General features: G+C 53.9%; 1 protein-coding gene across 1 annotated transcript; it reads right to left on the bottom strand.

Annotated features, from left to right (window-relative positions):
- Positions 1 to 26,740, bottom strand: RGMA (repulsive guidance molecule BMP co-receptor a). Its single transcript, XM_037395977.1, has 4 exons — positions 26,636 to 26,740; positions 19,314 to 19,429; positions 6,122 to 6,633; positions 1 to 3,536 (listed from the first exon to the last, which is right to left on the bottom strand). The coding sequence occupies exons 1-4, from the start codon at positions 26,647 to 26,649 to the stop codon at positions 2,835 to 2,837; spliced, it is 1,344 nt and encodes a 447-aa protein (XP_037251874.1). The 5' UTR covers positions 26,650 to 26,740; the 3' UTR covers positions 1 to 2,834.
- Positions 26,741 to 27,883: the final 1,143 nt, after the last annotated feature.

Here is a 27,883-nt window from a genome sequence, read left to right as displayed (position 1 = left end):
GGCGATGGTACCCAGTGGGACTCCATCGCCCACATCTCCTTTCCTTAGCTCCAGTAGTTTATTTGTATTTTCTCAGCCCACCCCTTTTTTGGTTTTCTCATTTGGCTACAGACAGAGCGCCAGAGTGAAATTCTTCAGAATTCAGGACAGAAATGAGCTCTTCAAAGGCTCTCTGGGTTACAGGCAGAAGACGGCTGCTTTAGAGCGAATGCAGAAATGGGGCAGCATTCACACCCTGCACGGTGAACAGCACCATCCAACACACTGGGAACAAAATGAGACCCACTCATTTATTGTCAAAAAACCTCAAACTTTACTTGCGTTTCTCTCAATAAATAATTTACAGTATATACACACGGTGACACTCCCGTGGGTCTCAACACAGGGAGGAGGTGGTGGGGGGGCCTTCTTGTACTGCCCCCCCCGCCTTTGCCTACGTTTGTTTGGGGGTTTTTTTCCAAGTATCGGGTCTTTCTTGGCCACACTTCACCTTTAACCAGAACTGGGTCAAACACAACCAAAATAAAGTGCTTCACTGTTTGCTTCCAAAATAGGGATACCCCAACCACCATACAACAGCTGGCCACCACTGGAGTGCTCACCTGGACAGTGGGACTGCGCCACACCATAATTAAACAGACTCTCCTTGGCTGGAAATTACCACCCTTAAACCACAGTGCATTGTGCCGTAGGGTGACTGCTTTATAGGAAGGGGAGGTCTTAAGGGAAGCATTGACTTGTTGGCACGCTGTGGCTTGGCCAGCTAAGACCGCTTTCAAGAAGCACTGTGTTTTCAGAGGGATGCTTTGCAGAGCTGCTGTTATCTATGGGGTAGCACAGCAAGAAATAAATGTTTCCTCTTACTTAGTGACAAATTTTGGCTTTTAAAACTTGTGGTTTGAATTTCCAGGGAAGACAAAAACTTGGTTCATCGTTGAACAAAGGAAACAAAAAGTCCAAATGGGCCTAGCTGAGCAGTTAGTGCATTGGGAAACTAAACTGTCCTGTGCCGTGATCCAGTGGTTGCTCTCCTCAGCGCTTCCAAACTGTGATATCCTTATTTCAAAATCTCCCCTAAACAGAATACCTGGGGCACCAGCAAACAAAGCAAGGAGCAAAGTAGTAAACACATATTTTCGTTTCGTTTCTTTCCTTAAACATTTAAAAACCAATTACATCTCTTCATCTGTACAGTCACACGAGATCAATGCCAGGGCTCTATATATTAAAGAGACAATATAAATTACATCCATTGACACAATTTTGCATTTCTCTGCTGCTTTACAAATGGAGCTCTAGAGCTGTTAGGACACAATGAATAGTCACGTTGAGTATTTACACCAGGCTGCCTCTTGGCACCAGTTCAGACTGCCAAATGTAGCCTGTTCCCACCTCTTTTGGTGCTAGCTTGTCTCATCATGCTCAGAGACCTCCCTTGAGAGCAGGAGGTGCCCCCAACAGTAACACGTTTTGGGGCTTGCTTCTGGGAACTTCCCCCTGAGGAAAGGAGGGGAAACCCATCAGGAGGTCTCCAAGATGCAGACCAAAGGTGGTCTTGCTGTTTGTTCAGCGAGTGATGAGGTGAACCACAGAGGATCATGGACAGGAGGAGATGGGCAGCACTACGTGGAGGGGGAAGGAGATTATTGATGGTTTCAAGGCAGGGAACAGACATTTAGAGGCATTTGGGGGGGGTGGGGGGGTGGTGCTCTGCTGCCTCCCATCTCCTGGCTGGATTTCTAACATTGCCCCATTTCTGATTCAAGCCCAGAAGGGCTTAAGGTGCAACTGGTCTGCAATGGGGTTGCAGGTTGCGTCCCCAGGATGAGGAGCGGAGCAGAGACCTAGCAGCAAACAAACAGAGCGCGACACTCCTGCTCCATCCCAGGGCCCGGCCGAGCCGCAGGCAGGCGAGTGGGTGCAGGGCTGGAGGGAGGTGCGGATCGGGTCTCCCACTGAGCAGCCTCCCCACTGCCAGCTTTAGGGGACCAGAGAGCAAATGGTGTGAGGAACTCATCCAACGCTGGGCAGAAGTTGCAGAAACCACTTGGGTACTGGCCAGGTTTCTCCCGTTGCCATCAAGAGTCCTCAGTGGGTCCAGGTAGAGACAAGGGAGCCAGGAATAAAACTACTGAGTGAATCAGCCAAATGAGCTGGCTAAAACAGGAGATGCCCTTTGAACCACAGCAAATGCAAGCTGAGGCTTGAGGACTGTGTCCTCCTTCCACCCAGAAGATGACTGGCACCAGTGGCCAGGCAAGCATGGGACCGTTCCCAATCATTTCTTCAGCCCCTTGTACCACTTTCTGCAACTTGGGGCTGTGGGCAGAGCAGGACATGCCTGAAAAGCGGAGCACGGCCCCAGTGAGCAGAAAGCCCACCCTGCTGTGCTGGCCAGGTCTGGCCTCATCTGGCTGCTCTGTGCCCTCCCCATGGGCTCTGCTCTCTGAAGACAAAGCCATGTTCATGCACGCCAAGGTCACAGTCACCACGTGCATTTTTGGGACGTGGGAGAGCGCTACAGGGAGTTGGGGGCTCCTCAGCACCCACACTACTGGGAGGAGGAGGAAGAGGAAGAGGAGGAGAGGGGGAGGCGAGGAAGGTCCAGACAAGGTACAGTTCAGCAAAAACTCCTGACTGGTCCCATCGGCAGCATGTTCCTCCCAGGCAAGAGCTGGGAAGGTGGAGGACCTGGTGCCAAAGAGAGGGGCTGAGGTTTGAGGACAACCCATGTGGCCCTGATACCCAGCCTCCCATGGTCCAGCATGATCATCTCATCCCTGGTTCCTCCTGCTCCCCTTTCCCCACTCTCCGTGGCGTGAAGGAGCAAACCTCTACAACAAGTACAACCAACCCTGACTCAAACACAGCAGTGCTACCCAGAGGGCGGGGGGTCCCCCCGAGGGAGCCGTGTTGCCCGGGGCGAGGTCCCGTGTCCTTTCATAGAGGTGCAGCTTGTCTTTGTTGGAGTGAAGCATCTTCACATCCTCAAAGGCATAGTAAGCAGCCAACATGAAGTTGACGTCCCCTGTGGTGAGGAGGTCAAAGACGCAGGACTGAAAGTAGAGGTCCTCCACGGGCAGCTTTTCCCTGCACTTGGCCGTGGCCGTTTCATACGTGAAGGCCTCAGGGGGGGCTGGCAGGCTGGGCCCCTTCCTGCGAGCACGACCCTCTGTGGTCTGAGCCGAGCGGATGGTCTGGAAGTCAATCTGTTGGTTGAGCGGACAACCGCGGAGGCACAGGTAGAGGCCCTGACTGTCCCGGTCCTCCACGGCATTGACCACCTCCTCCGGCATGCGCACAGCAAAGGTGAGGTACCGGCCCACCTGCCTCACCACGATGGTGGTGCCAATGTACTTGGCCTGGATCTCGATGTGTTGGCCAGACACTTTCTCAGTGATCTTCAGACTGTTGGCTCCGTGCTTGTCCCCACCATTCTTGGAGCCATCAGCAAAGGCAGCGGGGAGCTCGTCCATCTCTGCCTGGTAGACTTTCTGGTCCACACACTCCTGGAAGCTCTTGAAGATGATGGTGAGCTGTCGGGGAGGAAAGAAAGGAACACGGTTACCACGAGCAATGACCACCTGAGAGCATATGGCCACCACCGGGAGCATGGGAGGTGGAGGAGCTGTCTGCTCAGCCTGGCTGGGCATGTGGCTTTCAGCTCATAGGTCAGTGCTTCATCCTAAGAAGTTGCCTCAACGTTCAGGCACCCAGGCATGGCCATCCTGCTTCAGCACAGGGATGAGGACACTGTGTATGGAGGCAAGACCCAGAGGCTGGACTGAACGTACCACCTGGATGATCTGCGCTGTTATCTCGAGGCCCAACACTCCTTTGTAGCTAGAGCTGGGTGGAGTATCACTACTCACAGGCCTGTGGCAGCATGCCCATGCATGCAGCGCTGTCTTGCCTCCAGGGCCTGGCAGATGGCAGAGGGGGACAAGCCCTGACTCTCCCAAAGGTGGTGGAGCTTCTCCTGTGGCTCCCATGGCATTTACATCCCAAGGGCTGGGCCTCTTCCTTTCCCTGCTCACTTGCAGATCAACAAGAGTCTTCTCCTCTGGACCTCAGAACACGTCATGCTCCATCTCAACCATGCAGACACACAGGTGTTCGACATATTCAAGTGGGCAGGCCCTTCTAGGGGTGATAAGGGCGCAGACTGAGCCCACCATGCCTCCCCACCCTTTTCTGGGCTCAAACACAGATCCCTTGCAGGAGGAAGGACCTCATAGTGCTTGCTTTTCCCTTGCTGACCCGGCTTTGGTGGGACGGCTTGATGAGAAGGAGGAAGAGTAAATGCAACTTGCTCTTCTTCCCATGCAAACTATGCTTCCTCTTCACTTCTTGCAGACTTGCTCTTCATCTTGTGTTTCTTTCCATGAAGGAGGAGTGGTAGGGGGAGCCTCCTGCCACATGGCACCCATGGAGGGGCAGACTGAGACCTGGCCAGTGGGGCAGGACTGGAGTAGAGACAGTTCCAGCAGCCTCAGGGCAGGTACGCCCAAAGGCTGAGTGTGAAGGGAAAAACAGGCTCCCCAAGGACTGGGCTGGGCACGCTGGTGGCTCCCAGCACCTCTGCTCCCAGTGGTGCTGGTGAGGAGCCCAGAGCTGTCCAAAGCCCTGGCAATGTCCCTCTCCCCCACCCACTCCTCTGCTGAGTGCCCAGATGCTCCCAGCCCTGCAGCAGCCCTTCTCTCCCCTCCTCGGCCCTGTCATGAGGCACCACCGTGTGCTGGGTTTCAACTGCACTACCCCTTGCATGGACCTCCTGCTACCTCCTCTGGGTCCGGCCCTGCCTCTGGCTGGCGGAAGAAGGGCACACCAGAGAACATGGGGTTTTGTGCAAAAACACAAAAGAGCCCTATGGACCGAGAGGCTCCCATCCTTTCCAGCAGCACATGGTCCTCTATCAATGACCCAGTAGCGCTTTCCACAGCTCATGCTGCAGATCTCATGACTAACTCCTCACCGCAAGCCCGTGAGGCAGATAATGGTGAAAAGGCTCAATTAAGATGGTGACCCTGGGATCCAGCCTAGAAGCTGCAGTTCCCTGGGGTCCTTAAGGACCAGTTTCCTCAAGCCAGACTTCCTTTCAAGTTTCAGCAGGTTTTGATGTCTTCTGGTAGGTAAGGAGTTGCGAACATCATTAAGTATCTTTAAGGTTTATTAGGGACAGGCCAAAACCAAAATGCCAGCTCTAGTTCAAGCTAAAAAGGTCAAACAGAGCTGAGAAGCAGTCCCTGCCCTAAATTTGCTTCTCTCCTCTCCCCACATGCAGGGAGAAGCAGAAGTCCCAGCCACAGCAGGACAGGACACTTCCAAAAGCAAGAGGGTGCTTCCTGCTAAGCCTCCCCTTTTTTGGCATACCAAGTGGCCTGTTAACTTCAGAGCTTGTGCACCATGGAGCAACACTAATAGTTCATCAGCTCCAGGTTCCTCCTGAAGCTGAGGCCGTGCCACACAAGTCCTGCACATTTTCACAGCAGCATATTTTCACTTGGGTTTTCTCAGTGTTTGCCTTGTACCTTCAGGATGTTTATTTCAGGCTGTCAAAGCACATCCAGAACAGACTGTGCCCCACAAAAAGCCTCGACTGGGCTGCAAACCACAGAGACAATAACGAGCCTGGGCAGAGGGGAACACAGCGTGAGGAGCTCAGCTCTCTCCAGGGTTTTTCCTGCAATCTGGAAACTCCCTGGAGGGCAGTCCTGGGTTTGCTTGGACCTTGGGTGTCCTCCAAAAGATGCCACCATCATTCCTGGTCTGGCTGTTCACAACCACCTGGTAGTCGCCCAGGTGGAGCCCTTTAATTTGCAATCCCTTGCTCTGGCCGTGATGGCCCTCTGAGCTGCAGCATCTCAGCCTGCTAACCGTGATGGGGCTGGATGTGCTCCGGGAGAAACCACAGGCCATTTACGTGAAGGTGGGGACAAAGGAAGGATGGGTGTCTGCTATTTAGGGCCAAATGCTCAAATTCAGAGGAGCCCCCACCTGGTCTTACCCTCCCCAAGGAGATGTGCGAATGGCAGAGGAGAGAGACAGTGGAAAGAAAGGCTGCTCAGAAGCACCTCTGCCCTTGCCCACCTCTGCGCACAGGGACATGCCCAAGGCTCACCTTGCTGGTGGCGGTGGCCGTGGAGCCAGGCAGCACCGGCGTGTTGGTGACCTGAACGTTCAGGTAGTTATTGTCTATGAGCGGCCAAGCCCCTTGCACCTTGCAGGTTTGGAAAGTGTCTGTGAAAGTCCTGAGGTGAGGGTCCCCGAAGAGCCCACAGTGGGTGTAGTTGGGGGTGGCCGAGTGTTTGTGAAAGCTCTTCTCGTAGTGGCAGATTTCAGGGCTATCAGAGCGCTCCTGGCTATCCCCGGGGGGCAACGTCCGGAGGCGGGGCTGGGATGTGGGGCCATCCTTGGAGCAGTTGTGTTGCCCCATGAGATCGTCTATGCCATGCACGGCGGAGTGGTAGGCCAGGTCACCCCTGCAGGTGCGGGCAGTGCGGCGGGTGCAGTGCGCGTAGGCGCGCAGCGCCGTGCAGAATTCAGGCACCTCCTCCGCGCCCAGGTGGTGGGAGCCCGATGTGGCCGCCCAGAACTCAGAGTTGCACTTGAGGATCTTGCATGGAGAAGTCACTGCGGGAGGGGGAGGAAAACAAAGGTGGTCAATGCTTGCACGCCTGCGTGTGGGACACCCAACCCTACCCCCGGCAAGAGGTTGGTGTCCTCCTCCCACAGACCAAACTCATGACATTGGCTCTACCGCGTGACAAGGCCTCGCTCGCCAGTTGTGACCCTCTCACATGACCCAACTCTCATGCATCAAAGCCAAAGAAACCAACAGGATCTGCCCCAATTTCAGCCAAGAAAGCAAAGAGCATCCCCCTTTTAGATTAATGCTCCTGGGGGAAAACCAGGGTGTGGAAGAATGGGCCATAGTCATTAGCAGCGATAAGACAGCATCATTAATGCGGGGGGAGATGCAGCTGGGTTTTTAATGCCTTTTTAGGGTTTGAAATTCACAGCTCTGTGCTGCACAAATTCCCGTGCACTGTGTCCAGACCGAGCTCTACCAGTGCAAAAATCCGTCCACCTTCCTTTTCCTCCTTCGTGGGCATGGGGAAACTGAGCCCCAGCACGGCCGCTGTGCCCCAGCCACACGTCAACGTGCAGAGGTTAGAGCAGGATCTGTACGTGACCACCCCTGCAGCAGAGCCAGCGGCCACCTCACCATCCTCATGGCTGCAGCAGCGCTGGGAGCAGCGCCTGCCAGTAACCCCGTGCCCCTGGAAAGAACCAGGAGCCAAAAAACCTCTTTCTTGACTGCTGCACACCTCTGCCCAGCCCCAGGAGCCCATTCCCCACCACAGCCCACTGAGAGAGAACAAGAGGTGGAGGAGAAAAACCGGTGCGGCAGGGTGCAGGGATGCCAGCTGAGCCCCCGCCTCCCCTTTGTGCCCGCCTGCGTTGCCCACGCGGAGGCGAAGGCGAAGGCAGCAGGGCTTTTGCCCAGCCAGAGCCCCAGTGCTTGCTGGCAAGGCGGAGTAAGGCAAAGAAAATTCAAATCCTGCTTTTTCCCTCCACAGCCTCTGCCCCCTGGGGCCTCCCTGGAGCAGCCTCGAAAGCAGCTGTATGAAAAGCACATGGGCATCGCTGCACACCGCACAGACACCGCTCTGCCCCTGCCAATTTGGAGTCTTGTTGGGCCAACCCAGGCTCACACCACTTAAAATTCACGGTGTTTTCCTTCATCTCCTCTTAATGGACCCCCTCGGAGGGCTTGGAGACAGGATGGGCTTAGGCACAAAAGGCAGCAGAAAGAAGGAAAGCCCCACCATTTCCAGATGCTTTCATGGTGCCTCTCGCAGGCATATACGTATATTACTGTCTCGGGGTTTGCTTAGAAGGAGGCTGGCAAGGCATCTGTGCCAAAACCATTTCAGATTTGTTTAAAAAGAAAGTTACAAACCCCAGTATTGTTTCAGGGAAAACAGTATGTTTTAGTTTTAAACATCGCAGTGCTGGAAACCTAAACACAGTTGGTGCTGGAAAATCAGAAAGGGAGACCGGGGCCATAAAACACTAAGCAGTCCAGCTTTAAGAAACAAGCCTGTCTCCTCTCCCTTTCCAAGAAGAGTCAAGCGCAAATAGGAAATGGTGACAGGTTCCTCACAGTTTTAAAACTCGTGTTTAATAAACTCAGATGCTAGCAACAGCACCAAGAACCCAGGAGCTGTTTTGTCTTGGCAGCATCTCATTTAAACCTGCAAGAAGCTCTGTGGAAAGCCTTTAACTCGTCATTGACCAGAGGTGACTTGGTCACAGGCTTTTGACCTGGGACATGGGCTCATGTTTCTGCTAAGCCTTCTGCACTGTATGGCTCAAATTTAGAAATATTTATTATTTCATACCGCTTTCTTTTCTACCCCAAGAGTGTGGTTTTCCACCAAAGACATTTTGCTTATCAGCGGGCTTCCCATCACAGCCAGCTGGGTTGCAAAGGAGTATTATTGCTTCTCCCAGGTGAGAAATGGGATGCAAACAATGTCTTGTTACCAGCACGCAAAAAAGCCCGGCTCCCCAGTGCTGCCCACCTTGGCTCGGAAGGTTATACATTCAAACATGGCTGTTGCAATACGCTACAGCTAACACAGTGCCTAAACCCAGAGGGAGAAGTAAGGGATGGTATTTAATGCTGGCAGCTGCACACAGTAGCACAGTCAGAGTGACAGGAGCAAGCGAGTTTGCTGGCACAGGGAGTGCAAGCAGGGGCGTCTCAGGGCAAGATGCTCGTGGTGTGGGTGTGGGTTTATCAGGGCGGAAAATAAGGAAAATGCATCTCACTCCCTGTGATGAGATACTGTGAGCGTAGCTTTGCAGATGCCCCAGGACCCTCCCAGTGGAAGGCAGGAGTCAAAAAAGCGTGCAGGAGCGTGACTAGTCCCACTATTGCCAGTTATCCCAAACAGTTGTGGCATGAGGCAATTAAAATCATTGCTTTCCTAGTAGTTATGCTAATGTACAGCTAGAGGATACCTTGAGGTTGCATGCGGCCGAACACGCTGTCACTGCAGTCAGACTTGCCAGCATAGCCCCAGGAGGAGCTGGAAGACATGTCCCTGGCCGTGCAGGACCCACACCCCCCACTTCACCTGACAGCTCGCTCAGGCACCAGGATGCAGCGTGCAAAGCATCCCACCCAGCCAGCCGTCTGCAGAGCCCAGGCTGCTGCACGCTCTGGCTGCTCCAGCCCTTCAGCTGCTGCATACAGGGGACTTTTTTTTAATAGGAACGAAGCCATAGCCTGTTGTTCTTTAAGGACATGCTTAATTCGCTTGAATCAGGAGATTCAGGCATGAGCTTGTGGCAGCCTACAGACAGAGCAGCCCTCCAACACCCAGCGCTGAACGCGTCCCCATGCCGAGCATCCCCCACTGCAACACTGCCCAGGGTCACGCGTGACTTTATAAGGTACCGAGTTTAAAAAAATCCAACAGAACTGAGGGCAGGGAAGCCCATCTCCTTCCTCCCTGGGCCTGAAGGGGGAGCGTTCTTCTTTAAGATGTTATCGCTCCGGTTTTGGCACCCATTCCCTTTTTGCTGTTTCGCTCAGGGCCCCATATAAGGCCAGATTTCCAAAGCCAGGTGCCGCAGCAGCAGAGGCAGCCTGCGAGCAGGGCTGCACGCCCTCCCGGGCTGCTCACGCCTGGGCTTTCCCATAGACATTTCTCCAACCACACCAGTGGCCACCGAGTTTGGCAACCCCCTCCCGCTGCTGGGGAGGGACCGTGGCCGATAAAGGCTGTGGAGGAGAGCAAACACAACCCTCTCCCCCTCCTGACAAGCACGCCTTGCCTCGTCCCTTCTGGCAGCAGCTTTGGCACAGCGGTGCAGGCTCATCTGTACCCAGGCCAAGAAATGATGTTTATTCAATTTCGCATAATCTATTTTCCATCGACTCACAATGGATCTGCTTTTCAACCACAGATGACTTAGCACGGAAATAAATCCCTCTCAAGCAGGAACCCAGCAAGGCTCTCCTGGGATCTGAGAGGCACCCCTGGGTCTGGGTGATGCCACCACCCTTGTCCATCGCAAAGGGGTCCTTCATCCCAGGGACGGGTGACTTCAACCCCTGGTAGCTCAGCCACCTCCCAACCTCCCTATCACCTTCTCCTTTCAAGGCCTTGGTGCCACTTAAACCAAGGACAGAATTTCCTTCAGTATCTTGAAACCAATGGTTTCAGTAAGTTTAACGCCAGAAGTAATCATTAAATCATCGGGACTAAGACAGCCCCCTGTGCGTAGCCCCCTGCCCCATGTTTGTTCAGGTATACCTCCCATGAGGACTTCTGTGGTCTGCATGGGCTGAAAAGCCACCCCTTTCCTCAGCAGGCTGTTTCAGGAGTTTATCACCTTTACAAAACACGGGTCTTGGTCCTAAGTGGATTTTATCTGACTTCATTGTAAGGACATAAAAAGAACCAGTGATTTTCTCCGAAGCAGTAAAAGGTCCGCTAGTAACCAGTATGTTTCCCACAAAGATATTTACACGTTGCAATCGAGTCACTTGTCAATCTTCTAGATAAGCTAAACGGTTTGCACTTTTAAGTTCTCACTGGAAGGTGTTTGCCCAGCTCTACCATCAGACCTCCCTCCAGCAGGCTTGTTTCCTGCAAAACCTACCACCCCGCCAGGCGACACCGATGCTGGACACACGCTCACTGCTCTCCCAAGGTCACCCCTTTCGCCGGGCCACTGCACCGCAGCAGGCACCAAGATGTGCTGCTTGGCCAAGACCTTTTCCAGAGCACCCGGTTTGCAAAGCACCAGTCCTCCATCCAGCAAGCATCCCATGGCCCACCAAACGCATGCTCAGGAGCCTGGGGTATCATGCGACCCCAGCCCCACTGCTCTGCCCTTGTCGTTGGTACATGATATTACATGCTGTTAAAATTAAGTGTTCAAACATATTATATGCACACATCTAACCTTAACAGCCTTTTAATTATCAGTGCCCCCCTCTTTTCCCTTCAGCTGGTATCAGGTTACCTGGATTTCTTCTACCCAAATCACGCTCTTTCAGAAAACCAGTACAAAATCAACAATTCATCTGTTCTCCTGTAATTTCTGTAGCAAAGAGAATTACTGGAAATTAATTTCAGTAATCAAAAGCCAATTCTTTTAAGACTCTTGGGTGTATGTTAACCAGACCTGTTAATTTTAAAGTGCTCACTGCTAAGAGATGTTGTTTAATATCCTCTTGGTTACTAACGGGCTGGAAAGTATTTCATCACCCACATGTGATGCAAATACATCATCCCGCGTCTTTCCAAATACATAGATTGAAGTGTAGATGTGCAAGCCTCACACATGCAGTAAAAGGCTTTTTTTGAGAACACAGTAAAATGTAATTGCCTTTGGCCTCAGATCTGAGCACCTAGACTTAGGCTCCTGAACACATATTTATTTAAGTAATCTAAATAAACATATTTATGCTGACACCTCAATAGGAAAGGCGCAATTCTTGGAGGTGCTAAATACCTGCAACATCTACCAGATTCAAGGTGTGGGCTGCTCAACTCCTGGGCAGACAGCAGTCACCACCAACACCAAGATGACCCCCAAAGAGTTAAAAAAAAAAAAAAAAAAATCACATTGCTCCTCAAAAGCCTGGCTGATGCGATCCCTTCCAGCAAGGCTTCAGAAGTCCAAAACAAAACCAAAGGGGATGGAAAACATCAGCCCTTTGCGTCCAGCCCCTCGCACTGTCCCTGTCCTAGCAGGGAAGTCTACACAAGCCACCTCATGTGCCAGCCATCTCGATGCCCGTTGAGACTAGATATAAAGAATAAATTTTTTACAATGAGGGTGGTGAGGCACTGGAACAGGTTGCCCAGAGAGGTGGTAGATGCCCCATCCCTGTAAACATTCAAGGTCAGGTTGGACTTTGAGCAACCTGCTCTTGCTGGAGACGCCCCTGCTCACTGCGGGGAGGTGGACTAGATGGCCTTTAGAGGTCCCTTCCAACCCAGACTATTCTATGGTTCTACGACACGCATCAGCCGGCGCCTTATCACACCAGGGAGAGCAAGAAGCCCATCGGAGCGGTCCGCAGCCCTGATGGATGGGGTGCCATGGGCAGGGGCAGCTCTCCCGCAGCCCCCCCGGGCACCGCGGGGCCAGGGGGACCCAAGGGCCACCTGACCCAAGCTGCGGGAAGGGATTTGTGCGCGATGGCAGCACGGGGCTCTTCCAGCGACCTCCTTTGAACTGTTAATCAAGCACAATCTTGCAGAATAATAGCCTGGTTATTATTGCCTTGTTTGCATAACAAAGAGGCCCAATAAAACTGATTTGGCTGTGCTCAGAGGGGGTGTGAAAGATCAGCCCTGAGAAAAGAGCTGCAGGAATGCAGCAAACTGCTCCAAAGCCTCAACCCAGGAAGAAAGACAATGCAATTTGCCATCAAGAAAAGCCCAATAGACCAATAAATTACCCATGTGCAAAGGGATTAGATCAGGTTTCAGTTGCACTGAAGTGGGGGGAGGACCCGGAGGAGGGAACTGAAGGAGAAAAATAAACCTGACTCTTAAAGAGCTGGAGCTCATATTTTGCAAGGGCGTGTGTGGGGAGGGTGGCTCGGAGGGGCCACCTTCCCCGCGGGGGTTTGGGCTCTCTTCCACCGGCAACAGCAGCCGATGCGTTAAATCCAGGCAAAGGACGCACTGACAGCGTGACTCGGGATGTCCCTGCCACCACAGCTCCAGCCACGCAGCATCTCCTAACCCGGTCCTTGTCTTGCTGGGGAAAGGCTCTCTCCAGATCCTTTTAAGTCAAAAGAGGGACACAGAAGGAGTTTTCCCGTTTCAGCCTGTGTCAGTCACTAAAGCATCTGCAGGACCTGCCGCGGCCAACTCCCTTTTGTCCTCAGTGCCGGGTTCACGGCCCCCATCTCTCCTCTCCAGGCGTGCGGAGACACGGGGCAAGCACAGGCAGGAAAAAAGCAGAGTCAGTGTCTTCGCCAGCTACGGCACAAACCGTTGGATGCTGCCGAAGGAGCCCTTGATTGTTCCTGTCACTTAGTCAGCTCTTTTGACTCAGAGTCAGCTTACCACTGACCCGGCATGCTCAGCGGGGGCGAATGCATCTCTCCCAGCCCCCCTCCCTGCTCCTTCAGGCTCTCTCCACATCCCCACGCAGGGAGAAGGGGGAGCAGACACCATTGGAGAGGGCATCAATCATGGAGCTTGCAGCTGAGGCCACGAGTGGCTGACGATGCTGCTCTGAGAATTACCAGCAACCCTTGGGAAGTTCAGGAGGCGTGATGGGCTGAAAGGAGGAACCAGCCTTCACAGCCGGAGCAGCCACAGTCACACACAGACTTTGCTTGTAAAACTTCATCCTGGGATTCAGGCTTCAGCGTTGCCTTTGCCGCAACTGTTGAGCTTTCACCTGCTCAGAGGAAGGATGGTTCAGAGGATGCAGGTTTTGCTCCACCACAAGCTGACAGATGGAGGACAAGGAGAGAGGGAAGCAATCTCTGATTCTCCATCTGCAGAAGGGTGCTAAGGAAGCTGGCTGCCCGCCATGGCGTGCTGTGGGCTGGGAAGCGGTGCTGGAGCTGCACACCTGACTTTCCCAGCTGGGGAGGGCCTAGCTGCTTTCACCAACAGTCCTCAAGAGCCGGCAAATCTCCTTGAGGGGAGTGGTCCATTTTACAGATGAGGATGTTGAGGACGTGAAGGGTTTCACCCAAGATGAGCCCACTGGGAAGAGAGGTGGATTCGCTCTCTTCCTGTGCATGAAGCATTACCCACCGCTCCCTCCCCCAGCCAACACCACCCATGTCCCCATCTCTCTGAAGCAGTGGTACCCAGGCAAGGCCACCTCTGCCAGCCACCCCCATCGCCGAGTACTTTGGGTTTGCAGCAGACATCACTCTCCCCACGCCTAAGCTGTTTTCCCAGGGTGCCTTTGAAGGCACGGCTGCCACCCACCAGCGCCCCAGGGCCCCCCAGGTGTGGCAGTGGGTCCCTCACCCTCCTCCCCCTCGCCCGGGCCGCGGCAGGGCTGGCAAGGAAACGCTTTCTGCTCACAGGTGTGGATTCCCTCTAGGAATAATCATCCCCACCGTGTTCTTGTGAAATTTCAACCCTTCAAACGGAGAGGTAAATGAGACACGAAACAAGTAGATGGAGAGAAGCCCGGAGCACATAAATCTGGATGAGGCAAATTTATACAATTAAATGCCTGCCAAAAAACTGCGGCATCTCAATCGGAGGCGTTGGTTTGCGCACAGGGCGTGGGGTGGCAGCTGCCCGGCTGACAAGCAGCAGCCCCATGAGCCCACTGAAAACCCAAGTGGGCACCTGACTGATGCTGGAGCTGCACCCGGGCACACAGGGGATCTAGTGGATCCCCTCTTGTAGGCTAGCTCCACCTGGCACCAGACTCACTCACCATCACTCATGCCCCACGGAAGCCACAATATCTGTTCCTCCTTCACAGCCACAGACCTTCAGAGGTTTATTTATTTTCAAATGCATCCGATTGCTGGCCCTCCTGGGCTCAGGTTTTCGTTTTAAGAGAAAAAGTAACTTTCTAACTGGAGCCCACCCCTCCAGTCCCGCTGCTCCCCACCTTCCCATCCCCAGCACAGTGATGCTCTCACATCGCTGTGGGCCGGCAAAGCCCAGAGCCAAGATCTGTCCCTAATATGCCCTGCCACATGTCCCTGTCATCTCAGAGAGGGCCGGCTGAAACGTGTCACACAGCGAGAAAAAAAGGTAGCTTGTCTGAAAACCAAAATGCCATAGATCATTACTAGGGCTTTGGGGACCAAAGTCAACAGCTGTCCAGGAAGGAGAGGAAACCGAGGGAGGAGAAAATACTTTGGGCTCAAGTGAAGCTTGCTCTCTGCCTGACCCATAAAAACCACGCACATGCAGGGACAGCTCTGCTTGCTGGGAATTAAATGGCCAGACTGCCTTGGATGCTCATGCAGTGGAAAGCGGGACTCGACACCCTTCTGGTGCTCCACCCTGAAGGACTTACTGTTCTCGCATCGGCAGAAGTGCCAGCCTCCAGCTGCCCCGCACACCACGGCTGAGCTGTTAGACAGAGCGGCTCAGTCTGCGCCTACGAGGGCTGCGTGTGTGTAGGAGCCAGCTTGTTCTCTGCAGTAAGAGCCCGATGACTTCATCAAGGGGATGGCATCTGGTTTTGCAGTTGGCCATAATTCAATTCTCCCCCTTGCTGCAGGAATTTCAGCTGGTGAAGCAGTGATTTACTCAGCCGGACTGCACTTGAGTGCAAAGCAATCTTGAGGCTACAATCGAACGCCCTGTTATTTTGAGAGCCCAGGGACAAGGGAATAAATATCTTCTTCTTTTCATCCCAGTAGTTGCCAAGTGCAGGGTACAAAGCTTTTTAAAGGCATTTAGGGGCTCTCCTCTTACAAGAGCGCTCCGGGTGCTCTGCACAGCCAGGCAGGGCTCTGCCTGCACAGCTCACTTCTGATCTGCAGCATCAGGACAGCATTTGCTAGGGCAGCCAGAAAAAGGCCAGGGCGTCCCATCACCTGCCCCACCACAGCCGCATCTCCAAGCATCCCTCATCCTCCCCCAAACCCCTCCCCCATCGCCTCAGCATGCATCACTCCTGGCTTGCAGCAGCCTTAGTTCACCCCAGCCCCCTCCACACCACCTGGGACCCCAATGCTCTTTTGCTCGTGGGTTCCCACACTCCCCCTTATTCCTGCTTCAGAGTCTGCTCCAATGGGAAAAGCAAATCAAACCCAATCAAACCCAACCAGATGGACCAACCCCCCTTGTCTTTGACCTTCTTTGCTGTCCCACTAGCACTTATCCTTTGGTAGCTGTAGGGCTCAGCTGTGGGGTCCCCAGAGGGACTGATGGGCTGAGGAGGGGCTCGCTTGGGCCATACACCACCCTGCCAGAGCCTACGGTTATTTTATGGGATGTGCCCATCAGGAAGCCAGAAGAGAGCCAGCAAAACTTGTTGTCACTGGGGCCAGATCCAGCACTGCAGCCTGGCTCTCTGGGGACAGCAGGTTGGTGCAGGGAGATCAGAGCCCCCAGGTTAGTAAGTTTTTATGGCTGCCCAGCCCTGTGAGCGCTTTCATGTGCACATCCAACTCAACACAGCTGTTCAGGCCACAAAGAAGGAAACCTCAGCTGCTGCCATGATAAATCCAAAGTCATTCTTAACATTCCCCCTGTTCTCAGTAACCAAGGGCTGGGAATTTCAGGATTTTCTGTGGAAAAAAGCAACATATCCACCCCATCTGCATTAAACGTAAGGCGCCTCCTTCCAGCCCCACAACGAGCCTTGCTGGCAATTGCAGAGAACTCCCTGTTCCAAGTACGAGACCAGCTCCGAGTAAGCAACAAAACAGGGAAGCCAAAATATTTCCAGGTTTACGTTTGAAATCCTCCCTTCTTCTCTGCCCTGACAACAACCCGCAGAGGCGCGCTCCTCCTCTGCCACCACCTTCCCCGGCCCCCAGCCCGACTCCCCATTTGCAGCATTGGGGGGGGGGGGGGTTGTTTTAACAGCTTCTAAGCCCCCCTGCTCAATTTCGGCTTAATGCTGTGATCACTTCCCTCCCTGCCACCGAGACAAAAGCCATTTATCAACCGATCCAATACACCTCCAGTAGGGAGGGATCCTTATCTGGAATCAACCACATTGCCTGGATAGACCAAGGGCAGAAAATCCCAAATTTTTTTTTGGAGGCCGGAGTGTATTACAGCCAGAACAGCAAAACTAAAGACAAACGGGGAAAGCCAAAGCAAACCAGAGTACGAGGGGGAGAGCAAAGGCTGACATCTGCGGCAAGACACGCAGGGCCAGATTTTGAAAGCACAAAGGGTACAAAAGGATTTGCAAGAAAACTCAGCCCAGCCCTTAATGGGAGGCAGGGGCTGGGGTCTGCCAACCCCCCCCGGGGAAAGCAGGGTCTCAGCTGGGAGGGGAGAGCACCCATGAGCACCCGATGCTGGGACTGGGCACTGAGCAGGACTTCTGTCAGGGAAACTGTCCGCAGTGGCCTGCTCTGCCCAAACCTCCTTCTCCAGCTGCCCCACGCTCAGCGGCCACCCTGACCCACGCAGAGATGACCCACGCTGGTGACCCCAGCCCAAGGGTGCTCGAAGGTGGGGGCTGCCCAGGAGGCAGCAGGGTGAAGCCACTGGTGTGAGAGCAGCACAAGCGGGAATCCAGCCTGGGGGGTGTATGTGGGGGGGTTAAGCAAATAAATAAATAGGGCAGGACTCAGCGAGACACTGATCTGACATGCCAAGCGCCCGCTTGGGCAGCCTCCAGCAGTCCCGCTCACCCAGGGCTCTCAGGAGGAGCGCGAAGCTTCCTCAGGGCTGGGAACCTGCTGGGAACCCACAAATTCCCAGGAAGCACAGGCAAAAAGGGGCAAAGGATATGCCATGGAATAAATCCCCTCCTTTTCCTATCTTCCCACCCCAAAAAGCTTTCAACGAAAGCCCCCGGCATGCTCCCAGCCCTGCGCATGGGGAGCACCGTCTCCGCCTGCACCCCGCTCCCGCGGGCTCCGGATCGCCTCGTTCTGCCAGTTCTTTGCACCTTATTTGACTGCTGAAGGGAGAATCAAACAAAGCAGCCAGCCAGATCTCCTATCAAGTTCTTTCTTGCACCGTAAATCTCACAGCCTCAACGCTTTGCAACTCAACTGCTCCGAAAAGGGCGTTAAGCAACACATATGGGAGCAGTTCCAGAGTTTCCAGAAAAAAAAAAGAAAAAAAACCAAGGGGTTCAGCTTCCAGCCTGCTGGGAAGTCCCTCGGGAGAAGTGGGGTCCGCAGGGACACCTCAGTCTTAAGGGCAGAGCTGAAAAGGCTCGCTCTCCTGCTGTAAGGCTAAGAGGGCAAAGGGGGGGGGGGGGAAGGAAGGGCGTAAAGCAGTTATTTATTTATTTACTACATGTGTCTGCAAGACGGCTTCACCTACGGTTATGCAAAAGAAAGGCAGAGGCGATTTAAAAATTAATAAATGAAAAAAAAAAAAAGACAGGGAAAGGTTTACTAAACTAGCAAGATAAACGGGGAGATTTAAGCGTTAAAGCTTTTCTTTCTCACTCCTGCTTTCTCCCCTTTCCCCCCCCACCCCTTGCAAATGAAAAAAAAAAAAAAAAAAAAAAGGAGGTAAAGAAACTGGAGAGTTTTGGAAGGAACAAATCCGCCTCTGTGGACTGGGTTTCCCCTCCCCCAACAAAAACAAGCACTCAGGGCTTGAAGGAATTTGCAGGCAGAGATCTGCCAAAAACATTGTGAAAAACTATGGGGGATTCATTGGAAACAGATGGCGTTTTCAGCTGTAATTCTGAAATTCTCTCCTTTTCTGACACAATACAAACAAACCGGGGGTGGGGAGGGGGGCGCGGGGACCCGCAGTAGGTGCGAGCGGCCGGGGGTGCGCGGGGAGGGCTCGGCCGGGCAGCCGATGCTTGCGGGACCATTTGGTTGCCATCCCACCCCCGGACAGCACAACGGCTCCGGTGCTCTGGCCCGAGAGGGTGTTTTCCAACGAAATAATGGTGCTAAGCCCCCCGAAACGCCCGGCCCGAGGCCGGGAAGGGGGGCAGCGCGGCGCGGGGGGCGCTCCATGCCGCCCGCGCATCCTCCGCCGCCCGCCGCGCTGCCTGGCCCAGGTGAGCCCCGGGCCGTGCTCCCTCCTCCGCGGGGCCCTGCGACCCCCCCGGACCCCCCACCTTCCCGCAATCACAAAGCAACGACCCCCCCTTACCCCCTCCGCAACAGCTTTCTGGCTCTTCCCTTCCAGGCGGGCTCGGAGCGGGGACCCCCCACCGCACTCACGGGCAGGAATTTGGCATCTGGGGCGTTCACGTGGGGGTCCCGCGTCCTGTGCTCCCCCCGCCCCCCCCCGCCAGGCACAGAGCACACCCGGGAACGGGAGAACAACGTAACCTGCCTGCCGCTGTCAGCAACAACCCCCGGCTGCCTCCGCCCGGGATCGCTTTGCTTTCCACCATCTCCTTCCTTGTGGGATGAGGCAGCGGGGAGACAAAGAAGATGAGGTCAAGGAAAAACACCCAGCGCAAATGCTTTGGGAAAAGGGATTGGGGGGGGGGGGGGGGGGGGGCACCACCAAAACTGAGCCCCACTTGCTTATTTTAAACATGTGGCAAACTGCTGCAGAGAGGGGGAGAAAGAGGCCCAGAGACGGGGAATGGAGGCGGCTGTCCAAAGGCTGCGAGAAATACAGGAAAAAATTCTTCAAAATAAAGAGGCTGTTCCTTACCTGAAGGGAAGATGCAGAGAAAGACAGGGAGGATTTGGAAAAGTCCCAGGGCTGTGGATCCTGCCCCTCTCCCCATACCCATCCATCCAGCTCGAGCTTTAACCACTATCCTCTCCCTGGAAGAAGAGTTTAAAAAGAAAGAAAAAAAAAAAGAAAAAAAAAAAGAGAAGGGAGAGGGGGAATAAAAAACAAAAGGGAAAAATAAATCAATCGAAAGAAAAGAATTGGGGAGGGGGAAATCAAAAGCCCCACATGGCTCCGAGGAGCGATGCAGGGACGGGCGGCCCCAGCTCCGGGCTCCGGTGGCCTCCGCACTGAAAGATTACACGGACTTTTTCTCCTTCTCCTCCTCCTCTCCTTCCCCTCCCATTACAAAACAGCTCAAACCATCAATCATCCCGGCTGCCTTCCAATGTCTGCATCCTCTCCGTGCGCCTCCTCCCCTCCGGAGCGCGGCCGCCCGCCTCCCCGGCCATGCTCCTGCGGCGGGCGGGCGGGGCGGGGGAGCCGGCGCCGCGCTGCGCACCGGGGGCGGCGGGGAGGGGGCGCTGGGACACCCGCACGGGGGGGTACGGCCGTGCCTGCAGCCCCACAGGGATGGGGGTCGGGGTGGGGGGTGGCGGGGGTCCCACGCCGCGGGGGTGGGCAGCGGGAAGGGCTTTGGCGATTTTGCCCTGTCTGCCCGCCGCCGTGCGCCGCAGCGCTGTTGCTGTTTGGGGGGGGGGGGCTTCCTCCCGCCCCATCGAGGTCGCAGCAGCCAGCGCGCCCTCCCTGGCTCTCTCCCCTGGGCCTAACAAGAGCACTTCGCTTTGGGTTTCTTCCAGATTAAGCCGTTTGGAGCAAAGAGGCCACCGTAGAGCAAAGGGGGGAAACTGAGGCAAGGAGATGCTGGGCAGCTCGTGCAGGGCAGGGATGCGAGAGCCATGCTGTGACCCCCGCCTGCTGGGGCACGGCCAGCCCCCCCGGCACAGGGAGCTCCTCCATGCTGTCCCAGCCCCAGCTGCGCCGTAAGTGTGAGCATTTCACAACCTTTCCAGGTCATTCACCCACACGGGCACTGGCAGTGGCACTGGCAGCAGTGAGGTAATCCCCGATGACTAAGGAACGGCAAGTCTTATAGATCCTTATCATTAGACCAATAGTCCTCAGAAAGGGGGACAAGGGTTCGGAGTCCCCAAATCCAGCTGCCAGCCTGCTGAGGACTGATGGAGAGGACTAACATGTACCTACACTCTCTCAGGACCTCAGCCTGGTCTGCAGCCTGCGTATAGGCCTGGATGTTCCGCTTTCGCTGGGAGAAAGTCTCAGCAGTTGTGTTGGTACCGTTGTTCTGGGGCTCTCACTTCATAAGCACCCCTTAGAGACCCTCTGAGCAGCCCCCGGGCAGATGGCAGCCCTGGGAGCACCCTCCCTGCTCACAGACCAAGCAGGTGGAGCAGCAGCTCAAAGCACACAGGCGTTGGGCTGCTGGGCTTAAAAATCCTGCTCTTGTCCACCTCCTGCGATGCCACAGGAGCGGTGAGCAGATTGGATCCGAAGCTCCACCATGCAGTGGGGCTGCTCCACCCAGGAGGCCAGGAGGGAGGCATCACCTTAACAGCCCACTTGGATCTCTTTAAAATTTCCCTTGAAGGATGTTTTAGCCACAGTGAATTAAGACACCTTCACTTCTGAATGAGATTGCCTACGGGTGTAATACGCTTTAATTAATACGCTTTAACTTCCCTGCTTTAGATCATTAGCTCTCCTTTGATTAAGTCCCCCCTTGCCATCCTAATGTTTCATCTCCTTTTTCTTGGGGACCTTATGCAAAGAAAAGGATGCTGTTATTTTTACCCAATCCTCCCAACTCTGTAAATGCCCTTTAACAACGTGTTTTTCCTCCTGCAGCTTGGTATAGGCCTGGGATGCTCTTTGACTTTACATCTAGCTGTCCTGGGAAATCCCCTTCTCTTCTGCCTCACAAATACCCTTAAGGATGCTTTTTGGAGTGATGGTAGCTTAAAGTCTCCAGTGACAGCTTGTGATCTCCCTGTCGCAGATTGGATCTTGATTTAGCTATAACAGGTATCCCATGGAGGGTGAGGCGAGGAAGAGGAAATGGGAGCAAATATCCAAGAAGGAACGATAACTATTAATACCTATCTAGTTCTCCTTGTGGGGTTTGAGCCCTTTAGCCTCCAAACGAAGGAGGAACATCACTGGGGCTTTATCTAGGCTGCAACAGGAATTACAATGCTGAAGCTTTTCCACCTGGGGACCCAGATGGGATCCAAAAATCCTGGGGCCTTGCCTGCTTGACTTGGAGATGTGTTTTGGTCCTGATCCTCCTACAGCTGCGCTCAGATGATGTCCACTAAAGTCAGAGGGAGCTCTGTGTGCAGAAGAACTGCCAGACAGTGCCAGACTGTGCTGGGCAGAAGATGAAAGCTGGCAGGCCAGATCCAGACCCGTAGCAAAGGCAGCATGGGAGGAATGCCTACTCGAAGCACCTCGTTGTGGGGGATATCAAACAGGGGCAAGCATGTCCAAACCCTGCCAGCTGCTGCTATCGCCCAAGAAAAAATGCCTGCTGATGGGATGTGTAGGGAGCTGGAGCCGGAAAAGGCCCGGGGAAGCTGGAACGGGCCTGGTGGGAGGAGGGAGAAGGTCCATGAGCTGGGGAGAGCCCAGGCAGGGGGAAAAGATCCAGGAGATGGGATTTCAGACCCCAAATCCCTTCCTCTTGCTCTCACCCCATCCTCTTGCAATGCAACTTTTGCTTTTATTTCAATCTGAAAAACATCACTTCTGCTGTTATCCCAGCTGATAACATATAGCATGATCTATTTATTTTTAACTCAAAAAAACATCTGAATTACAAACTTCTAAAAGCCAGCTGCTAAATAGCTGCTGGGAGGCTGGTTTTATTGTTTGACCTAAAGTGCCACTTCGGTATTGCCATTTTGTGGCAAGCTAACACATTGCAATGATAGACTGGAATCCAGTTTGAAGCATTATTTTTAAAATAAGACCCTTGTTGGATCTTCTGCCTTTGGTGAAGGGAAAACTGCACTGCCATAAAGCAACGGTCCAATGCCCCTGGCGCCAGTTTGTAAAAATTTCTCCTTGATTTTGCTCAGTTGCATCATGCATTGCAAATGGGATTGCTGTTTTTGGCACCGATCAAAGCAGTGGATTTCGCTGGAGAAAACAACAGATGTGTCCAAACTGTAACTGCAGAGCAGGAAAAGGCCCCAAATAAGGTGTGTTTCTGAAATCCTGCTCCCCCTCCTACGTTTTTCAAATTACCTTTACCTTTCTGATTAGCTGAATCAAAGACCTGGACTTTAAATCACCTACTGAAATCGCTGTCTATGGGAAATTCAGATCCCTGCCTTGCTTAACAGGGATATCTAGGCTTGGAAACATGGAGCGACTGCATTTTCCCCAGCTTCTTTCCTTCTCAGAGCCTGGCTGGGGCTCCCCATTTGGGCAGTGCCGAGCCTGATGCTCTTTGCAAGCAGTATGTGGGAAACCGCCCACCGCTAAAATGCAAACACCTCTGAGGCACACCGGAGTTACGCTGAGCAGCGGCTCAGCTCCGGGAGCAAAGGCACCTCCGTGGTCAGCTGCGCGTTGATTCTCGTGTTTGGTGGTGTTATGGAGGGGTGAAGAGCTGATAGCATTCTCGGAGGTATTTGCAGGATGAGCAGAAAGATTCCCAGTTCCCAGGGGAAACACAGCTGGAATCACTCGTCTGAACTTTTCTCTGCCCTGCATCACACCGTGTATGGCCGTGGGCTTCAACAGGGCTGAATGAACATGTCTAATTTGAACCCTAAGGTTTACAGATGATACCTCCCCTTACAGCCTTCCTAATGGAATTATTCACTACCTGTAATTATATGGCTAAAATAGTAAACATGGGTATTTCTGAGGACTGTAACTAGTAGTTAGAGAAATGGATGTCAGGGCTCCTGGTCTGCTCCTGACTCTCCCATGAACTTTCTGCGTGGCCACTCTTCACACAACTATCTCCACACAGCTTCAGCACGTGCCTTTGCCTGCTCTGCCTCAGGACAAGGCTTTCAACGGGCTCTGCTCATGGCTGGGCTGGGGTAAGGCACGGTCACCTGCGCAGGAAGCTAATCCTGAAATGTGGTGCAATGATACGTGTTTGGGGTGAGCGGCAAAATGCAAATTGCTCCCTAAAGGAGGAAGAAAGGAAGTTTGGAGTGGAAATCCCCAAACTGTTGTCTAGGGAGGTTTGACAACTGATCCCGAAATGTTCGTGGAAGTAAACCCAAACACCTGTGCTCTGAAAAGTTCCCTTACTAAAGAAAAAGATCTCTGAGCAAGAAAAACAAACAAAAAAACCCCTCTTCATCTTTCTAAAGTAACAGCCACAGCTCTGATGTTTGCAATACTGGGAAACGCTGCAGTTCATTTTAAAGACCTTCCTTTTACTCATCATACAGGGTTTTTTATCATCATTTTACAGTTTCCCTGGCTGACAGCACCAGCAGACGCTCTCCCTGAGCTGTACGCCTTGAAGCTGCTGAAGATGCGTCTAAACCCCCTTCCCTACAAACCTTTTGCCTTGCAGTACAATTCCTGGTAGGGCAGCTGACAGGGAAAGTGTCCCCCCAAGGTTTCATTAGTGCCCCACGCTGAACTTTTGCAGTAACTGGATGGGGCAGGCGGAGGTGATGGCATGGAGCTGGGCTTTGAAGGCCAACACACTCCTGTGCAGCGAAGTGCAGAGAAGAGTTTGCTGGTTTAAGCTAATCCACCTCCCCGCAGCTGCCCCTGTGAGCACTAGATTCACCAATCTGGCTGTGTAAAAAAAGGCCAGTGGGTTGAAGGTGGAATAAAATAAAATTTTATAACTCCAATAAATAAAATAGTGGGAATATTTTGTTGACCTGCACCTTTGCATCCTCAGATTAACTGATTAACAGCAGCCCCAACTGAAGTCGCTGTGGGTAACCCTGCTGTGCGCGCCCCCTTCAAAATGCCTGTTCCAAGCTCACAGCCATAAAAATCACCCCTAAATGCTCACAGCCAGGCAGGCTGGACAAGGGGAAGGGAAGATGGACTGGTGGAAAGCTTCCAGTTTCACCCATGACAGAAAGTGAAACAAGCAGGGATATTTTCAGGCAAAGAGAGTTCATCCCATCAACCTTTTTTTTTTTTTTTTTTTTTTTTTTTTTTTGACTGGTGGCATTCATTCGTGTCTCTCCCTTGCTTGCAAAGCCCTGTGGGGTGAGGCCTGACTCCTACACAGGGGAGGATGTAACCATCCCTTGTTCGGCAGTGTTTGGAGGGCTGGCTGGAATTCACCATTTGTATATTTACTTCCCTGCAGGGAGCTGGTCTTCCTGGCCCAGTCTCATCTTTGGGGTAAATATAAAGCACTATCTCTTTAGTGTAACTTCTTCACATCTGGGCTCCCCTCTAAAAAAAAAAAATAATAAAAGAAGAAGGTGGGCTGGGAGGTTCCCAAGAGCAAGTTCAAATGGCCAAAAGTCAGCTCAGCAGAAAAGATGGATAAATCTGAACTGCCAAAAAATAAGCAGCACGGAAGAATTGCAGAGAACTGGGTGTTTTATCAGCAGAGACAGAAAACACTCCATGTAATGGGACAGCTTTTCTCTGCTGCTTTTAAAAGCTACTGGTATCTTGAGAAAGTGCAAACATAGCTCCCTAATTCTCCCCCGTCTAACCGACAGGTCAGCTAAGGACATCTCCTGGATCTCATTTAAAGGTGGGAGATAGCATCGAGTGTTTGCAAATCTACATCTTCAGCCCTTTGACAAAGGGGTGTTTAAAGTATCCTATGGAAAAAGCTTTGTGAAACCCAACTGCCTTTCCCAGGTCTTCTTTTGTGAATTCCTGACAGCAGTGGCCAGAAATACAGCCCACTGCAGGACCCCTTTCCTGCGCTCTTGGTAGTGGAACCCTAAGCAACAGTGTCCTCAGCCGATTTAAAACTTTTTGCTGAATATCTGAGAAAGAGAACATTCCTTCTTATGGGGAAAAAAAATAATTAAACAACCTTAATCCAGCACCTCTATAGGTGTTTTGGCAAATGAAAGTGGGAGTTTTTTTTGGGGGGGGGACGGAGCAGCTCAGAGGTGGCACCAGGAGTCCTCCCAGGTGTGCCCAGCTCCGGGCTGGGCTGGGACCGGGACTGAGGCTGGAATTGGGCTGGGACTAGGCTGGACTGGGGCTGGGGCAGGGCTTGGGTCTGGGTTTGGGCTTGGATTTGGGCTGGGCTGGGCCGGGGCTGCGGCCCCACTGGGTGGTGCTGTTATCCCTGCGCCGCCTGCAAAACTATCCAATTTATAAAATAAATGCAATCCAACGCCGCCTTAAACCACATGACATAACAGCAGCTTGCGAGCTCCCATTAAAATCTCAATTTGGGGAAATTGATTCTACCTCTGAGCAATTGCGATGCAATTACTCCAACAGGCAGCAATCAAGAATCACATCAAAACACCACCAAACTTTCATCTCCTGCCTTGCAACCACCACCACAACAAAAAGCACCTGTCTTGCAAACACAGCCCGGTTTCCTTAAATATATATAATATTTAGGAAGGGCAACGTGCAGGTCCCAAGAGTGGAAACAAGCCTCAACAGGGGCTGCTAGGGCTGGTGCCTCCAGAATGTCCTGGCTGAGGACTATGTTGTGCCCCTGCCTCGGCTCCTGGCTGAGGTTATGGGCTATTTACGGACTCGGTTCAGCAGCAGCAAAGTCTCCCCCCGGCCAGACACGCTCCAGCTGCCCGTCCTCTCCCTGCGCACAGATGTGGCCGTCCCTGCCCATGTCCCACATCTGTCCAGCTGTCACCCCCTCTTTCTTTCCCTCGGAGCCTGCGAACACCCCAGCGCTTTGCAGCCACGGGAGTTAAGGGAAAGCTTTGTGTCTCCGCAAATGAAGCGCTCCGGTCTCGATAATCACGATCAGCCCCGTGATGAGCTATCCAAAGGAAAGGGGAAAATCCTGGGGAGGGTATTTTTGGTTCTCATCAGTGGTCTGCAAGGAATTATTCCATTGACTTAGCCCAGCAGGGTGCATTTTTAGTGGCAACCATCAGAAGGAAGGATAAATGAATAACCGCATGCACGCCAGGCTAGCATCAAGCCGGACGGAGGGAGCGAGCTGGGCAGAGAAAACGGGAAGAATCGTGGTTCCTGTCGGCTGGGGAGGGAGCAGGCAGCCGGGGACCGGGAGCGACAGCCTCAACAGGTCCCGCGGAGGAAGGGCCATGCAGGGAGCCGGGGGCAGCGTGCTGCCGGGGGGCCCCGCGCAGCCCCCCGCCCCCGCTTACCTTAGCGGCCGCATCAGCCTCTCCAGCCCGCCGCGGGGGTCGGTGCAGGGAGCGGCGGCTTTTTTTTTTTTTTTCCCAGGAGGGGTAAATAAAACAAAAATAAACCCGAGCCGAATAAACCCCGATAAAATAAAACAAAATAAAATAAAATAGTACAAAACGAAAAAAAGGAAAAAGAAAAGACCCCGCCCACGGGTGGAAGCGGCGGTGGCGGGGGGGAAGGGCCCGCCGCGGCGCAGGCAGCCCCCCCTGCCCGGCGCAGGGCAGCCCCGGCGCGGTGCAGCGCGGCCTCGCTCAGCGGGACGCGGGGAGCCGCATCGCCCGCCCGGAGCATGTGAGCGGCGGCGGCGGAGATAGAGCCAGATAGGGAGGTCCCCTCCCTCCTCCTCCTCCCTCCTGCCCTCCGCACACGAGCAGCGTCGTTAGCATGCGGCGGCGGAGGGAGGGCAGGCGCGGCCCCTGGCCGGGCGGAGGGGCGGCTGGGGGAGGGGGTCCCCCCGCTGCAGACCCTCCGCCACCACCCCCGCACCCCCGTGCCGGCGGTCGGGGCTGGGGGAGGCGGAGGGGGCTTGCAGGGGACAGCGCTCCCGGGGGGGGGGTGCGGAGGCTCCACCTGCAGCGGGAGGGTATGGAGGGGAAGGGGGGTTTGGGGGGGCACCCCCTGTCCTGCGACTGGGGCATGCGTAGGTGCCGGGAGCATCTTTGCGTTGGCGGGGGATTGTGGCGAGGACTGGGGCTGGGAGCAGGAAGAGGACCCTCTGCACGGCTGTGTTCATGTGATGGGGAAGGGATGGAGACCCCAGGCTGTCCTAACAGCCCCTGGGTGTAGCCCCCCCGGCCCCAGCTGCCCCAGCACCCGGCATCGCCTGGAGCCGGGCAGTGTGGCAGCCCCCACTGCAGCATCCACCACCACAGGGTGAGCCTGGGGCCGGCACCCACCTCCCACCTCCCGTAGAGGCCTGGGGGGGCTGATTCTGGCACGCACGGGTACCAGGGTGCCTGCTTCTTTTCTGCCGCTGGGATGGGAAAGCTCTGGGTGCAAGGCTGTGCCTGCCAGAGTGTCAGACACACATTTAATTACTGCAGCTCCAGAGTCACAAACGTGCTAAAGCTGTCGCCGTAGTGCATGGATAATAGCAGCCCTTTGCAAAGCATTTCTTCCTCCCCTTCCCCCCCCCCACCCCGAGCAAGACACAATTGCAGAGAGCACACAGCAGCTCTCCGCTGCTTGATTAAGTCAGCAGTGAA

This window comes from Falco rusticolus, chromosome 7, assembly GCF_015220075.1.
Source record: "Falco rusticolus isolate bFalRus1 chromosome 7, bFalRus1.pri, whole genome shotgun sequence".
Taxonomy (NCBI): domain Eukaryota; kingdom Metazoa; phylum Chordata; class Aves; order Falconiformes; family Falconidae; genus Falco; species Falco rusticolus.
This window is presented reverse-complemented; position numbering and strand designations above follow the sequence as displayed.

Bases quoted from the DNA above. Each gene is read 5' to 3' on its own strand.
- RGMA (XM_037395977.1), bottom strand. The intron at 6,634-19,313 runs GTAAGGAACAGC...CCCCTCCCGCAG, and splicing joins TCTCTGCATCTTCCCTTCAG to TGACTTCTCCATGCAAGATC. The intron at 3,537-6,121 runs GTGAGCCTTGGG...CCTCCCCGACAG, and splicing joins CGGCCACCGCCACCAGCAAG to CTCACCATCATCTTCAAGAG.